Source organism: Triticum aestivum, chromosome 1B, assembly GCF_018294505.1.
Source record: "Triticum aestivum cultivar Chinese Spring chromosome 1B, IWGSC CS RefSeq v2.1, whole genome shotgun sequence".
Lineage (NCBI taxonomy): Eukaryota > Viridiplantae > Streptophyta > Magnoliopsida > Poales > Poaceae > Triticum > Triticum aestivum.
The window spans coordinates 526,961,173-526,978,563 of NC_057795.1; the positions used below are offsets into that span (position 1 = coordinate 526,961,173).

The 17,391-nt window shown below is 45.2% G+C and overlaps 1 protein-coding gene across 1 annotated transcript; it reads right to left on the minus strand.

Annotated features, from left to right (window-relative positions):
• Positions 1 to 12,941: 12,941 nt before the first annotated feature.
• Positions 12,942 to 16,770, minus strand: LOC123136447 (uncharacterized). The gene is made up of 8 exons (XM_044555821.1): positions 16,528 to 16,770; positions 16,247 to 16,445; positions 15,970 to 16,147; positions 15,092 to 15,224; positions 14,894 to 15,019; positions 14,724 to 14,788; positions 14,193 to 14,280; positions 12,942 to 14,095 (listed from the first exon to the last, which is right to left on the minus strand). Exons 3-8 carry the CDS (start codon positions 16,135 to 16,137, stop codon positions 14,037 to 14,039), a joined length of 639 nt encoding a protein of 212 aa, XP_044411756.1. The 5' UTR covers positions 16,138 to 16,147; positions 16,247 to 16,445; positions 16,528 to 16,770; the 3' UTR covers positions 12,942 to 14,036.
• Between the last annotated feature and the right edge of the window lie 621 nt (positions 16,771 to 17,391).

The window sequence follows — 17,391 nt, forward strand, 5'->3', positions numbered from 1 at the left end:
GGTGATGGCTCCACTTGAGTGGAGCATTGTCCTTCTCCTTCGGCCACAAGGGATTCCTAAATGGGTAGGATATGACCAACACCCATTCTTCTTATGGCTTGGGGAGAAATTTCATCACCTACATCACAAGTACCACTTTGCTCCACTTGGGAGCCGTTATTCTCATCAAACTCCACGTTACACGTCTCCTCAATGAGTCTCGTGGACTTGTTAAGGACACAGTAAGCATGAGAGTTTGTAGCATAACCAACAAATATGCCCTCATGAGCTCTAGCCTCAAATTTAGACAAACAAACACCTTTCTTGAGAATGAAACACTTACACCCGAACACCCGGAAGTACTTGAGGTTGGGCTTGTTGCCGTTGAGTATTTCATATGGAGTCTTGTTCAAGACTTTGCGAAGATAGAGCCGATTGGATGCATGACACGCGGTGTTGATGGCTTTGGCCCAAAAGTTGTAAGGAGACTTGAACTCCACCATCATGGTCCTTGCCGCATCCATCAACGTCCGATTCTTCCTCTCCGCAACACCATTTTGTTGAGGGGTGTATGGAGCGGAATATTGATGCTTGATTCCCTCATCACTAAGAAACTCATCCAAGGTGTAGTTCTTGAACTCGGTGCCATTGTCACTTCTTATTGTCAAGATCTTTGCATTGTGTTGACGCTGAGCTTCATTTGCAAAGTCGATGATAGTTTGTTGTGTTTCACTCTTCCTCTTGAAGAAATATACCCAAGTGTACCTTGAGTAATCATCGACAATCACCAAGCAATACTTTCTACCCCCAAGACTATCAAAGTATGGAGGCCCAAAGAGATCCATGTGAAGGAGCTCTAAGGGTCTCTTTGAGTAGATGATAGTCATGGGAGGGTGAGCCTTCTCATGTAACTTTCCTTCAATACAAGCACTGGAAGCATGATCTTTGGAAAAACTAACATTTGTTAGTCCACGGACATGGTCCCCCTTGAGAAGACTTTGCAAAGATCTCATATTGACGTGGGCTAAACGGCGATGCCAAAGCCACCCCACATCAACTTTAGCCATTAGGCATGTCGCGGTCTTAGTGGGTCGCTCCGAAAAGTTAATCACATAAAGACCGTTCTCGACATGCCCAACAAAGGCTACTTTAAGAGTCTTGCTCCACAAGTGGGCCACGGTATCAATATCAAAGAATGTGGCAAAGCCCATGAGTGCAAGTTGACAAACGGAAAGTAGATTGTATGCAAGGGACTCAACAACCATGACTTTGTTGATCGTGAGATCATGAGAAATGACAAACTTGCCAAGACCCAATACCTTAGAAGATGAGGCATCACCCCACTCGACGTTGGTGGGCATAGATGGGATCTTGTGCACGTCCACCACCAAGTCCTTGCTTCCGGTCATATGATTTGTGGCTCCACTATCGAGCAACCATGATCCCCCACCGGAAGCAAACACCTACAAGAGATCAATGCTTGGTTTTAGGTACCCATTTTGTAATGGGTCCTTTGATGTTAGTAACAAGGGTCTTAGGAACCCAAATAGACCAATCAATGTACTCATAAGGAGAACCAACAAATTTAGCATAAACATGCCCATCATTAGGACGGCACAACACATAAGAAGGGTTAAAGTCGCCGGCTTTGTTGGGAGGGATGGCATTGCCCTTTCTGACATCACCACCCTTCACATTGTTTTTCTTCTCCTTTGGAGCACCCTCTCCCTCCTTCACAAAAGTTTGATTGAGAGGAGGAGGTCGTTTCATCTTGTCATTCTTCTTCTTGTTCTTGGACTTGGGTGCGAACCCAACTCCCTCCTTGGCCACAACTTCCTTTTGATTTCTCAAAAGGTCATTGAGATTCTTCTCACCTTGTATGCACGACACAAGGCCTTTCTCAAGTTGCTCCTTCAACTTGGAATTCTCCTCCACAAGATGCACATGCTCACAACACGAGTTAGTAGCATTTGCATTATCAATTAATACCATATGAGGAAAAGTAGCTTTCTCCTTGGTTAGCTTCACTTGGAGTTGATCATGAGACTCCTTGAGGCTAGCATGAGCACCCTTCAAGACCTTGTTAGCCTTGTCAAGTATATCAAACTCGTCCTTGAGTCTAGCATGGTCAACCCCAAGTTTAGCCTTCTCGGAATTTAGCACACGAGATACAACAAGAGCATGATCAAGATCTTTCTTTAATTTAGCATGGTCATCGTTATGTGACTCCTCAAGAGCCAAACGATGAACGCGCTATTTCTCAAGAGCATTAGAGAGATCTGATATCTCTTCGGCATAGTCACGACTATGACCTTCCATCTTAGAGATGGTTTCTTCATGAGCCCAGATCATGTCATTGGCTTCACCAAGTTGTTCCAAGAGAGCAATGAAGTGCTTCTTGGACTTGCCCTTGAGCTTACTCATAAAAGACTCAAATTCATTTCCTTCCTCATTAGACCCCTCACTTTCATCAATGCAATCCATCAAGGAGGGATTAGTAATGATGGTGGTTTTGATATTGGGGGTTACCTTGTTAGTGGCTTTAGCCATGAGGCACTTGGCGGTGATGTTCTCGTTGGATGAATCGAAGAGAGACACCCGTGGAGTAGTGGCAATGGCAACGGAGGCCATGGCCATGGCTTCACTATCTTCATCTTCATAATCATCCTCATTGTATTCTTCTTGAGGCACCAACCCCTTGCTCGGAGTATTCTTGGTGAAGTTGTTCTTGTTGGGGAAGGACTTGGCTTTGTCTTTTCGGATGAGCTTGCCACCATTGTCTTCCCGCTTCTCGTAAGGGAACTCCGCAACAAAATGGCTCACATTACCACAATTGTAGCATGTTCTCACACGTTGCTTGCCCTTCAAGCCACTTGAGTTATTCTTGTTGAAGTTGGGCCTTGTGTTCTTCTTGCTCCAAAATTTCCTTGAAGCAAGAGACATGTGCTCATGGTAATCATATTTCGTATCTTTGGGGTTGCTCTCCTCATCTTCCTCTTCCTCCTCTTCTTCCACACTAACATTGGCCTTCAAGGCAAGGTTGGGCTTCTTTGCTCTTTGAGAATGCAACACCGCATTGTTGGCGGTCTTGTCCAAGATCCTTATTGCCACAAACTCATCCAACACTTCACTTGAGGACAAGGTGTGGAAGTCCGGCCTTTGACGGATGATGGAGGACATGGCCTTGCGGTAAGGCATCATGGCCTTGAAGAACTTCCGCTTGATCCAATTGCCATCCGTATCCTTGCTCTCATGATCTCAGAGTGAGACCGCGAGAGTAGTTATCTCTGGTAAATCTCATGAGGTTCTACATCTTCATGCATTGCAAACTCATCGACTTCATCTTGCACCACTTCATAGTTGGAGCATTGAATGCTTGCACTTCCCTTGTAAAGGGAAACAACATGGTGCCATGCTTCCTTGGCCACGGTGAAGGGTCGAAGGTGTGCAATGTCTTCGGGTGGAATTGCATCTTAGATGATGAAGAGAGCATTCTCATTGAGTTGATTATCTGCGGCTTCTCTAGGGGTGAAGTTGCTTCGATCATGCAGATAGAAACCTTCCTCAATGATTCTCCAAAGGTTAGTATTAACATGGTTTAAATGATGTTTAAAGCGATAACCCAAGAGTCAAAATCCTCATTCTTCACAATCTTGGGAGGAGAATCCGCATGATTTAAATGAGTGGAGGGAACCGGTCCTCCATAAGTAAGAGGTGGTTCAACATGAGAATAGATGCCATTTCCACTTTTACCACTAGGCAAAGGAACCTTTTCACTAGAGGCTTCCCCCTTATCGGAGTTGGCATCTGCCACCTTGTTAGTGGGAGCAACCACTTCCAAAGGTGCGGTGGATAATTTAAGACCATCAAGGAACTCTTTGAACATGCCTTTGACCTCGGTCGTCATGGAGGTTTTCAATGTGTCCAAAGCCACATTGAATTCCTCACATGAGACCGGGGATCCCCCATCGGCCATAGACGGAGAAGGATTCACACCGAGGTGCTCCTTCTCACCGTCTATAGTGTCAACCATACTCTTAGGACGGTAAAGCCCTTAATAAAGAGACGAGGCTCTGATACCAATTGAAAGGATTGATATAGTTGACTAGAGGGGGGTGAATAGGCAACTAACAATTTTTAGCTTTTCTTTACCAAATTAAACTTTGCATCAAAGTAGGTTTGCTAGATATGCAACTAGGTGAACAACCTATATGATGCAAAAACAATAAGCACACAAGCAAGCAAAGGATATAACACAATATAACTTGCACAAGTAAAGGTAAGAGATAACCAAGAGTGGAACCGATGGAGACAAGTATGTGTTACTAAAGTTCCTTCCCTTTAAAGGGAAGTACGTCTCTGTTGGAGCAGTGTGGAGGCACAATGCTCCCCAAGAAGCCACTAGGGCCACCGTATTCTCCTCACGCCCTCACACAATGCGAGATGCCGTGATTCCACTATTGGTGCCCTTGGAGGCGGCGACCGAACCTTTACAAACAAGGTTGGGGCAATCTCCACAACTTAATTGGCGGCTCCCAATGACACCATGATGCTTCACCACAATGGACTATGGCTCCACGGTGACCTCAACCGTCTAGGGTGCTCAAACACCCAAGAGTAACAAGATCCGCAAGGGATTAGTGGGGGGAATCAAATTTCTCTTGGTGGAAGTGTAGATCGAGGCCTTCTCAACCAATCCCTAAAGAATCAACAAGTTTGATTGGCTAGGGAGAGAGATCAGGAGAAAATGGAGCTTAGAGCATCAATGGAGCTTAGGGGTGGAAGAGGTGGTCAACTCGAAGAAGAAAACACCCCTTTTATAGTGGAAGAACAAGTCCAACCGTTATCCACCAACTCAGACAGCGACACGCGGTACTACCGCATCATACAAGCGGTACTACCGCACGGGCCTGTGGTACTACCGCGGCGGACCGCGGTACTACCGCTGGCACGGCAGGGGCCAGGACTAGACCTGATGTGCTAAGACAGGGAGCGGTAGAACCGCTGGCGCGATACTACCGCAAGGCAGGGATGGTCAAGGCTGATAAGGCACGGACATAAAAAATTACATCCGTGACTACTATCGGTGAGTTTAGGTCCATGCAAAAATCCGACATGGTACTACCGCAAGCCTGGCGCGGTATTACCATGTAGGGCGCGGATGTAAAAAATTACATCCGCCCCTACTTCCGCTCATGCTGATGTGCCTGGCCAGAGCTCACGGTACTATAGCGCCCAAGGCGCGGTACTACCACGTAGGGCACGGATGTAAAAATTACATCCGCCCCTACTACCACTCAGGCAGCAGCGCCTGTACTGAGGCCATGGTACTACCGCTCCCAAGGAGCGATACTACCATGGGCACTCACGGTACTACCGTGCTAGATGCCGGTACTACCGCAAGGGCATGCGGTAGTACCGCTCTGGGGAGCAGTACTACCGCCTGCCTCAGTACAGCAACATTAGGAGTCCTTCATTTTGCTTAGACATGGAAAGACGGAGGATGCTATAAAGAGCCAAAGGAAAGGTGGTGCAAAACGAACAGACGTGTACGTGAGATTCCACCCAAACCTTTCCAACGCGGACCCCCTCTTAATAGTACGGCTGTCCTACAACTCAGATCCACCGAAAAGAAACGTAGAGAAACACCGTCTTCAATAGCCTTTGAGGGGCACCAAATTGTCTTGTTTTTAGACATGATATATCTGAAATGCTCAATGCACACGATTAGACCACAAAAGCATTGTCATCAATCACCAAAACGACTAAGGGATAAATATGCCCTTACACTGATGAAGTAAATATGCCCTAAAGGCAATAATAAAGTTGTTATTTTTATTTCCTTATATCATGATTAAATGTTTATTATTCATGCTAGAATTGTATTAACCGGAAACTTAGTACATGTGTGAATACATAGACAAAACATAGTGTCCCTAGTATGCCTCTACTTGACTAGCTCGCTAAACAAAGATGGTTATGTTTCCTAACCATAGACATGTGTTGTCATTTGATGAACGGGATCACATCATTAGGAGAATGATGTTATGGACAAGACCCATCTGTTAGCTTAGCATTATGATCGTTACAGTTTTAGTGCTACTGCTTTCTTCATGACTTGTACATGTTCCTCTGACTATGAGATTGTGCAACTCCCGAATATCGGAGGAACACCTTGTGTGCTATCAAACGTCACAACATACATGGGTGATTATAAAGATGCTCTACAGGTGTCTCCGAAGGTGTTTGTTGGGTTGGCATAGATCAAGATTAGGATTTGTCACTCCATGTATCAGAGAGGTATCTCTGGGCCCACTCGGTAATGCTCATCTCTATAAGCCTTGCAAGCAATGTGACTAATGAGTTAGTTGTGGGATGAAGCATTACGTAACGAGTAAAGAGACTTGCCGATAACAAGATTGAACTAGGTATGATGATACCGATGATTGAATCTGGGGCAAGTAACATACCTATGACAAAGGGAACAACATATGTTGTTGTGCGGTTTGACCGACAAAGATCTCCATAGAATATGTCGGAGCCAATATGAGCATCCGGGTTCCGCTATTGGTTATTGATCGGAGATGTGTCTCGATCATGTCTACATAGTTCTCGAACCCGTTGGGTCCGCACACTTAATGTTCGATGAGGATTCGTATTATGAGTTATGTGATTTGATTTCCGAAGTTTTTTCGGAGTCTCGGATAAGTTCACGGACATGACGAGGAGTCTCGAAATGGTTGAGAGATAAAGATTGATATATTGGAAGGTTTTGTTCGGACACCGGAAAGGTTTCGGATAGGTTCGGACATTTTCTGGAGTACCGTGAGGTTACCGGACCCCCCCCCCCCCGGAGAGTATTGGGACTTCATGGGCTTTAGTGGGAAGAGGAGGCCGGCGGCCAGGAGGGGGGCCTCCTAGCCAAACCGAATTGGACTAGGGGAGGGGGCGCGGCCCCCACCTTTCCTTCTCCCTCTCTCTTTCCCTTTCCCCTTCTCCTACTCCGAATAGGGAAGGGGACTCCTACTAGGACTGGGAGTCCTAGTAGGACTCCCCCCTTTTGGCGCACCCCTCTAGGCCGGCCGCCTCCTCCCTCCCTCCTTTATATATGGGGGCAGGGGGCACCCCAAAGCACAACAGACAATCTCTTAGCCGTGTGCGGTGCCCTCCTCAACAGTTTAACACCTTGGTCATATTGTCGTAGTGCTTAGGTGAAGCCCTGCGCCGGTAACTTCATCATCACCATCGCCACACCGTCGTGTTGACGGAACTCTCCCTCGTCTTCAACTGGATCAAGAGCACGAGGGACGTCATCGTGTTGAATGTGTGCTGAACACGGAGGTGTCGTACGTTCGGTACTTGGATCGTGAAGACGTTCGAGTACATCAACCGCGTTATTAAACGCTTTCGCTTTCGGTCTATGAGGGTACGTGGACACACTCTCATGTCTCATTGCTATACATCTCCTAGATAGATCTTGCGTGATCGTAGGAAACTTTTGAATTACTACATTCCCCAATAGCCAAAGCATTCAAGAAGGTATTCCGGCAGGATCACAAGGCACCATTGTTCAAGGATCTTAGTCTCGCGGATGAAGCCATTATAGATGGTGGCAAATGTATATCTCTTGGAGGTAGGCCAAGTTCTCATCGTGATTTGGAAGATGGAAAGAACGGGATATATCTCGGTTGTGAGTTTGAATCGTTCTTGGAATTGAAGATGTGGCTCGACAACTACTCGGTTATGCATTATCATCCACATAGAGTGGCCAACTCGGACGTCAATGTGCATTACACGGTTAAATGTAAAGTGCCAAGATGTCCATGGATTGTGCGTGCAAGGCCATGGAAAGGAGGTCCCACTTGGCGCATAGTGAGTTGTGTACCAAGTCACATGTGCTGACACAAAGAATGCGGATGGCAAGTTTGTGTCCCTAGAACACATACAACTCACGTACGAGTTCATCGCTTACAGGTTTTCCAACCAAATATCCACACTTCCAACAATGAGCAATAAGAGTGTCATTGACCTTTTGAAATCCATCTTTCATTACAAGGTCAAGTACAGCAAGGCATGGAAGACTAAGCAAGCCGCATTCAATACGGTGTATGACAATTGGGAGGAAGCATACAACCGACTCCCTAGGTTGTTGTTAGCTATGGCCACCACAAACCCAGGCATGGTTCACGTGGTCGAGCCTCATGGGCACCAAACATTTATTCACAATGGGAGGACCGTCCGAGTATTTGTCGTGCATTTTGGGCTTTTGAGAAATGTGTGAGGGTTTTTGAGCATTGTCAGCCCGTCATCGCCATTGACGGCACGTTCTTGACCGGACAATACAAGGGCACTATATTGGTACGTGAGATTGACATCGTTCGTCATCTCAGATACCACATCCCACTTGTAAGCCCATCCCACTTGTAAGCCCAAGTGGGGCGCCGTAATTCGTCATCTTCATCCCAAGGATTAAACTTGACGCTCTTCGGGCGTCCAACAGGCAGACACTCCCAGCTCCATACAAAAAATAGAAGCAGATTACCACCAATGCATGCACTATCTGTGATCCTGCAACATGCATCGTCCAGCTGCATATCAAAGAAAACAATGTTAACTTGACAACAAGGTTGCATTGCTAATGAAGAAATGAATTGATAACAAAACAAACCAACTACCTGTCGGTACAAGTAGGCAAGAGTCGCTGAACCCCAGCTCCATCTGCTATGGAGCGTGCTTGCCTGTGGCGTCAGGAAACAAAGTCCTCGAGACAACGCACCACATATAGACATGAGCATGTGTCTGGATCACATCATTAGTGGCATCCGCAGGGCAATGCGCAAAGTTTGCTTGAATCCACATGAAAGCAGCTCCGACTACTTTCCTTTCCTTCTTCTTCTTCTCTTCTCCCTCCTCTACATCAGCCTCAGCCTCAGTAGGAGCCATACCGATAAGAGCAGTCATCTGCTGGCGCCACCCATCAGAATCGGTGCTCATACAGAGAGGCCTTTCGTCGATAGGAATACCGGTGATCAAGGAGACATCCTGGAGCGTCATGGTCATCTCCCCAATTCGAAGATGGAAACTGTGCGTGTCCGCCTCCACCAATCAGCAAGAGAGGACACCAGTGGAGCGTTGAGGTTCGGCGTGGACCGGCTGACCAACTGAATCCATGGGAGGAGTCCTGCCTGCTGGATGTAGGGTGTGTACCACTCATCGTAGGGCATGGCAGGACCAGAGACCCCGTGATACCGAATCTTCAGAGGTTCAAGCTTCTGCAAAAAACAAGTAATGACAAATCTTAGGGCATGTCAATTTCAACTAAAGGCAAATTTGCAAAATATTTAGATTACTCATTATTACCATCCCCTTCTGGCGCATCATGTAGGCCCGGTGTCGTGTGTCGTAGGCATCGTCCAGAAGGCAAACCATCCTTACAAAGTTCAAACAATAAACATATATGAGTTCATCTCAAATATCGGTATACACTAAACATCTCATATGTGTTCATCTAAACATCTCATATGTATTCATCTACAAGAATCTCAACATCTCCTTCTCACACAATGAATAAATGATTTACAATACTCATTTGAAAAATTCTCATATATATCTCCTATGTCATATGTGTTCATCTCAACATCTCATATTTCAGATAAACTCAATATATATATATATATATATATATATATATATATATATATATATATATATATACTCAACATCTCATATATAGCTACAAAACTCAACATCTCATAATTATCTACAAAACTAGGCATCTCATATATATCTAAAAAATAAACAATCTAGGGTTTCACTAACAAGAATCATATATTGTGAACTAATGAAACAATACTAGGGTAGTACCACTATGACTACACATCCTAAATCACAACACCCAATCTTGCACAAATAAAGATTCAAACCAAGCAAATCAAGGGTTCCACCCAATCTTGAACAAATCTCTAAAATGGCAACGAATTTACGGAGGAAAAAAAGGGAACGGAGGAGTTTACCTAATAGGAAGGATTAGAGATCGAATCGACGGTTTAAATCTCCAGATCTGAGAGGGGTGTGTGTGTGGGGGGGGGGGGATCGAAGTTGGCGCCGCCACTGCTCTTTGTTCATAGAGAGCAACTGCCTAGGAGAGGGAAGAACTGCCTGGAGAGGGCTAGGCCCGATGCGGCTTAAGTCAATGTACAATGGTTATGTGTTAGGCGCTGCACATTGCACAGCTGGCTATGGGGCCGCGCTTGGCCCCGGGCTGCCACGCTGGCCGGGCGTGCGGCGCCTAAGACGCTGCATAGTGTAGTGCAGCGCCCTGCTGTCAGGCGCCACACAAAAACGGTCAGTTTGTGAATTTTTTCCAAACACAGTTCGGATCGTGAATTGATTTCGCCAACAGGTCAAATATGTGTTTTTTGCGGGACACGCATACTTATACATATTCTCTCTTGACAATTTTTTGATAAATTTCCATCGACCAGAGTATAATTGCTAAAGGTGAAAAACAGACTAGGTAAATAACAGCTTTCAACATATTTGAGTGAACACATACGCATTCTTGGAAGATATTTCCATGGAAGTCGAGCTTTCGTCTCGTGCCTTCTGGGCAAGGTGGTGAACGAATGGATCAAGGATGTGGTGGGTGAAGAACTGAAGATAGGCGAGCCATATTTTTGGATGTTTCAGTTTTCCCCAGCAATTCATGCATGCGTTTATCTATTTTTTTAATACATTTTTTGCAAGAATAAACCGACTACTTCCTGGGTAAGACAGGCTTTTATGAGGTGTCGGGTGGAGTGTGGATCAGATCAAGACACTAAGCAGGGAATTTATGCTGGCCGTACAAAGGTAACAGAGGTAGGCCTTGAATTTTCGCTGAATTTATTCACTATACTACCACTAGAATTGTACGCATAAACTGCACGTGTTGATCAGGGAAGAGTTTTGAGTATCTCTCAAGCCTTCATGGAATGGACGGGCCAATGACCGCCAGTAACATGGCCACATGGGCACCAGCTTTCACCTACGGCAGTTAGGAAATCAATCCACGTACCAGCATATCTGCATCTGCTAAAGCTTAGGTTTGAATCCAAGGAATTATTTTTAGTCTGACTAAAAATAGTCTCTTTTAGAGGCTAAAGTTCCAAGCACCCCTGACTAAAGAGAGGCTAGGACTAGTCTTGAGGCTAAAATTTTTTAGTCATAGAAAACTTTCTAAAACATGTATTAGCTCTCTCTCTCTCCTCTTTTAATTCCTCTCCTTTAACACATCCGAGTTCTGGATTGGAGGGTTTGGAGGATAATAAATGTTCAATAACTTAATTTTAGTCTCTTTAGTATTTGGATCCAAGCATGGGTGAGGCTAGCAAGTTTTAGTCCCACTACTTTTAGTCATGGGACTAAAATGTATCCAAGCACCCTCTTAAGCTCCCCTGATGCTCCGGTGTCTTCTCTTTCCAGATAGTACCAGCAGTCTACGAAATTTCATGCGAGAGTAGATTGGGCATCCAAGTTTGAGATCTCAAGATGCCAGATATTTTTGAATTTTTCTAGCATTTTCTGAATTTAATTTTCGTATAAGGGTGAAGCACCCAGGTGGTCTCTTTTTCGCTACTACCTTCTTCCGTGTTTATTGTTCCCCTTCATATTTTGTGCCCAACTTTAACCATAAATTTGACTACCAAATTTTATGTTGTATGCCGCAAAATTTATATTGTTGAATTTGAAAGAGGTTTTCAATGATACTACCTCCGTCATGGTTTATATGTCCCCTTTGTACTTTGTACCAAATTTTGATCAAAGATTTAACTAATAAAATATTAATGTATGTTAACACAAATTATAGCTTTGAATTCATATTTGAACATAGTTTTCAATAATATAATTTTTTATGACATGCATAAACATTTTGTTAGTTCAATTCATGGTTAAAATTTAACACGAAATATAATAAGGACCAATAAACCAAGACGGAGGTAGTACCACTTTTAGGGTGTATATATAACTTATTTTCTACTCCCTCTGTCCCAAAATATAAGAACATTTTTAACACTATACTAGTATCAAAAACGTTCTTATATTATGAGACGGAGGGAGTAATAGTTAAATCAAAAGTTAAAGTCTGATAGTACAAACTACAAAAAGGACTAATAAACTGGGACGGAGAAATTATGTACCACCGACAAGATAATGCAACTGAAAATTGAAAGCGCCATGCATCGTCTCATGTAGTAATCGGTGGAGTATCATGCATATCACGTGACTGTATGTATGTATTGTCAGAATTAATTAAGAAGAGGCGCGCAGTGATCGGGTCAGGATAAGGTCACGGCCGGCGGCTGGGTCGTGCCCGGCCGATCGATCGGTGGAGGTGAGGTGTCCATGCGCGAGCCGCCGGTGGCGGCCTGGCAGGCCGCCACCTCAAGCTCAAGCGAGCATGCCGTCACCAGCAGAAGGCTAGTGGCCAGGGAATAGAGATGCACTGAACCTTGGAGCTCGCTACAAACAAAACAGAGTGAGCCGTCACGGTCACGTGCATGCATCTCTCCGAGGACGGAAACAGTCAATGGGCAGCGCTCCGGCACGTGCCGCTTAATCTTAATCCACGCCCGCCTCTGCTCTGCTCTTCCCTCAACTGTGTGGTGGTTCGTTCAGTTCAGTTCAGTTCAACGAGAGGTAACGGAGCAAACGTGAGGGTAAATTGATCAAATCTTCTTATCTTTTTTTAACCATCTTCTTAATCCACGCACTAACTACGTTGGCTCGAATTCGTTCTGGATAGATTGACTGGTCAGAAGCCTCTGGATGCTTCAAAGATGCACCCTGCCATCTCCCTTGATATTCAATCATTCCAGTCGTTTTTGGGAGCTGGCACAGTGGCACTCTTGTGGTTAAGGGTACAGATTCCATAGTGCCTTCACTGTACAAACATGATGGCCCAGAAGAAGTGGTCAAAATATTCCGGCAAAAAAATTAACATGTGCGGCGAGACGCCGGTATTAACACAGCACGGATGATTTAGCCCGCCTATAAATACTTTTCACCGTCTCATGTCCTCTTCACATTAAGCAAAGGGACCAAACACAAGACACACACACACACAAGAAGAAGAAGAAGAAGAAGAAGAAGAAGGAGCACAACACAGGTGGAGCCATGGAGCACTCCTACAGCAGCAGCAGCGGCATCAGCAACTACGGCGGCGCAAAGGAGAAGAGGCCCCCGCTGAAGAGGGGGCAGCTGAAGCGGCAGATCGTCAGGACCATCAGCAACCTCGTGCTGCCAAGGAGCGACGGCATGGCCGCGGAGAAGCGGGCATCGGGTCGCACCAGCTTCGGCACCTACAACTGAACCTCTCCAAGTCCAAACCACATCCATCGTCAGTCAAGTCAAGGCTCTAGACCGGTACAAGAAGAAATGCTTCTACCTACTTGCTGTACATGTTAAGTTCCCTTCTTTCCTTCAGACCTTCCATAGGTTTCCAACTAGCTGAGAGGCCGCTTAATACTAGGGTTTTTGAGTGTTGCTTTGGGTTGTGTTTGTGTAAGAAGGAATAGAGAGGTTATGTAAGTTTCCATATGTGATGTGTATTACTCTGTTATTACAAAGTAGAGAGGCAACGCTCAAGGCTCAAGGCCGACTGACCGTTCTTGCTCAGAGTCTGATTTTCCTTGGAACAACAAAGTTTCCCCGTCGATTTCCACCAAGGAAACCGCCGATGCTCAGACATAGTGCTTGCCTCAACGCAAGACAACGAGACGCAAAACAAGCCTCTCGTGCACTTCTAGCCATTTCATATCCACGTATATCAACATTTCATATTTCAAATAGGATTATGATATTTTCTACAAGCGCTGCCCATTGCATATCACTGATACTCCACAAAGAGAATCGATGGTGCGCGAGGGTACAGAACCTCAAATCAGGCAAGCGATTCATGATTTGCGCTTTACCTGTGAGAAGCTAGAGAGCATGGTTGATCTTGAATTCGCTAGCTCCACAATTTGCTCGAGTGCTACATGAAACATAAATACTCCCTCTGTTCCGAATTACTTGTCTTAGATTTGTCTAGATACGGATGTATCTAGCACTAAAATGAGTCGAGATACATCCGTATCTAGACAAATCCAAGACAAGTAATTCGGAACGGAGGGAGTATAAGTTAGATCAATATTAGGCTACTACTGTTCTACTGTTCTTGTTAGAAATATAACCTGATTCAAAGGAAACTTGGGTTGTTCGCAGTTTTGGAGACACCAATGCGCCGAACACTGATAATGCTTTTGATCTTGCAGTTTGAACCTAAAGTTCAGAGGAAAGGAGCAATAAATTTGTGTGTCTTGGAATCACACATCTTTTTTGTCACGACACAAATGAATACGCACGTCGTGGCATATGAGTTTATTGCGCCTGAGTGAATCTGATATCTTCATCTTTTCAAATGTGAATGTAAAATTGCATTGTGTAATTTGGATAGAACTGACACAAGCCAGACTAACTTGAGAAAAGGATCTCAAACTTGAGTATAGAACTACTAACAGTTCTTCCAGCATATCAGGGTGGCTTGGACAAATTAACCACTGAAGCACTTTAAACTTGGTTTTATTGACTTACTAATTCATCATAACTAATGCTCTATTTTGTTACTTTTAGGCCACTATTCACCATCAATTGTGCTCAGTTTTGAAGTGTTACATATGTTGCTTTTACCTACTGTATTTGCAAAATATAACAGGCTCACTTACCTGGCTGCTAATGTCAGCGCCCGTAGAAGATTTTGCAGTAGTTGCATCTGATTCATTGCTACCATCTCCATAACAAAAGAAGAGGATTTAAAGGTGAGCAAGGAAAACTAATCGACACATTCAAACACGAAAAAGCAGATATGATGCTTGTGCATCACTTGTGCAGATACCTGGGGTAGCTTCTGATCCTCGGTACCTTAGTTTTGGTTTAGTACTATCTTGTGCACAGATAACACCACTGGAGCTTGATTCTTCTTGCAAGCACCACTTCGACAGAGCAAAATGCGGCTTTGGTTCTGAAACATGGTTTTTGAATAGCTCATGGCATGTCATTGTCGATTAAGATTGTGAAGTCAAATAATTCCTACCTGATGGTTGCAGATCTGCAGAATAATCCACTTGCAGCTTAGTGACAGCAGATCGCTCCTTATGATCAAACAGCACACTCGAAACACGTGATGCGCCCATCGAGTGACGAGCACTTGCCAGATCAAGCCAACCCTGGAAAACAAAGAATACCGCAAATATATCCTTGTGAACTGCGGTAGTACTACAATAGGCAAACAGTTTCACTTGTATTCCCTCCGTCCGGAATTACTTGTCTGGATAAAAAGGGATGTATCTAGACGTATTTTGGTTCTAGATACATCTCTTTTTATCCATTTTGATGACAAGTATTTTCGGACGGAGGGAGTAAGTCTTCCAAAAGCACTCGCCTGGTACATAGTTGGTCGGCATTGTCAGAACTAGATGCAACCGAGACTGAGCAAGATAAATTTCAGGGTACTGCACAACCGTAGGTGCCAACAAAAATAAAATTATCCGAGCAAAGAAGCTTGTGCTCAGATACTAGTTCTTCTCAGGTAAGCATTTAGCTAGACCACGAAGATATAGACGTTATTACATATCTAATACTCCCTCCGTCCTAAAATTCTTGTCTTAGATTTGTCTAAATACGAATGTATCAAGTCATGTTTAAGTATTAGATACATCCGTATCTAGACAAATCTAAAACAAGAATTTTCGGACGGAGGGAGTACGTGAGATGACGACTTTTTGCTCGGGTGCCTGATACACTAGTGTTGTAAGTCACTTCAACTGGAGTCAAACTGCTCCACAGATCATGGGAGACCCCTTCGGAGACATGGACCACACAAACCTAGAGCAGAGACCATACATTATACTCCCTCCGTTCCAAAATAAATGACACAACTTTGTACACAGGGCAACGGCCGGCGTGACCTACCTGGCGAAGAGCGGCGGAAAGCGAATCCATGAGGAGGAGGTAGCCATCCGCCGAGTCCATGAACCGCAGGATCTCCTCGTCGTCTCCCACGAGTTCTTCTGCCGCCGCCGCATTGGTGGTACCTTCCGCTCGACGATCCGGTCCCAAGTACTGCAGCACCTCTGCCATCAGCCCGAACCTGACACGCCCGAACGCCCAGGGGATTGGGAGCAGGGAACCAGAAACAGTGAGGGCGAGCGGGACTGTAACTAATCGACGGGTGAAAACGACCCCATACCTTGAAACCCAGTGGCCAGAGACTGGGACGGGATGGGGAGTTGGGGATAGCAGAGCAGGATCCCGGCGCGGGCGAGTAGTCCCTGCCTCCGCCTGTTGCCGTCGGCTCTGCTGCGAGGAAGGGATCTGATCAGGCCGCCACGGGAGGTGCGGCCATGTGGTGTGGCGGGCGGAGAAAGATCCTGTAGTGCAGGCCTTTCCTACGGAGAAATTTGATGTTATGGAGCCAGATTCCGGATGTTATGACATTTTTTCAAAATGTCCAAATTGAAGACGCAATACCGGGATTTTCAAGATGAATTCAACGGGTCTAAGAGCATCTTCAATAGGTGATGTATATCTTGGACACACGAAAGATAGATTTGCATCTTCAAAAAGTAAATTTTACATCACCTCAACCATGTTTGCTCAAACGGGTGATGTAAAATGGGGCAGCATTTTGCTCCGACAGGCGCGACGGCAATCAGTAGCGGCGGCAGGAAAAAGTGAAGCCTCAGGCACCCTTTGGGGGCACTGTAGCACTGTAGCTACAGTGATGCTCCAGTACCCAAAGAAAATTGGTCTCGCGCCCCAGGCAGCGGCCCGTGCTGCCTGGGGCCTATCTCCGCCACTGACGGCAATAGATTAGGCGTGGCAGCGTCGGCACGGGGGTGGGAGGTGGCAGGCGGGCAGGAGGTGGCGACCGCCGTTTTTGCGTTTACATCACCGGCTAGGTGATGCAAATATACATCACCTAGGTTTGATTTTACTCACACCACAAAATTGGACCACATGATTTTACATATACATCACCTGTTGAAGCACGTTTTTTGGCCACGGTGATGTATAAAAACATTTTTTACATCAAGATGCCAAAGATACATTATGTGTTGGAGATGCTTTAAGAACACCCAAATTGAAGTTCACATGAAGAAATGACGACCAAAACATGATACTACATGTGCGTCTCGTACGACCATGGCCAATGCTCGTATCAACCCCCGTAAACTACAAAATCATGCATAACTTCCACGATTCTTCACCGATTTCGTCCTAACTTGTTCCTACGCAATCCTTGGAGGCCATGGAATGTACTGGGAGAGAATTTGTCTCCACTAGAGCCCTTGAATGAAAGGGGAGGAGTCATACTACAGGAGATCATTAGGG

Bases quoted from the DNA above. Each gene is read 5' to 3' on its own strand.
- LOC123136447 (XM_044555821.1), bottom strand. From the start codon at position 16,137: ATGGCAGAGGTGCTGCAGTACTTGGGACCGGATCGTCGAGCGGAAGGT. The intron at 14,789-14,893 runs GTATCTGCACAA...TTTGTTATGGAG, and splicing joins AGGATCAGAAGCTACCCCAG to ATGGTAGCAATGAATCAGAT. The intron at 14,096-14,192 runs GTTATATTTCTA...GGATTTGTCTAG, and splicing joins CCAAGTTTCCTTTGAATCAG to ATACGGATGTATCTCGACTC.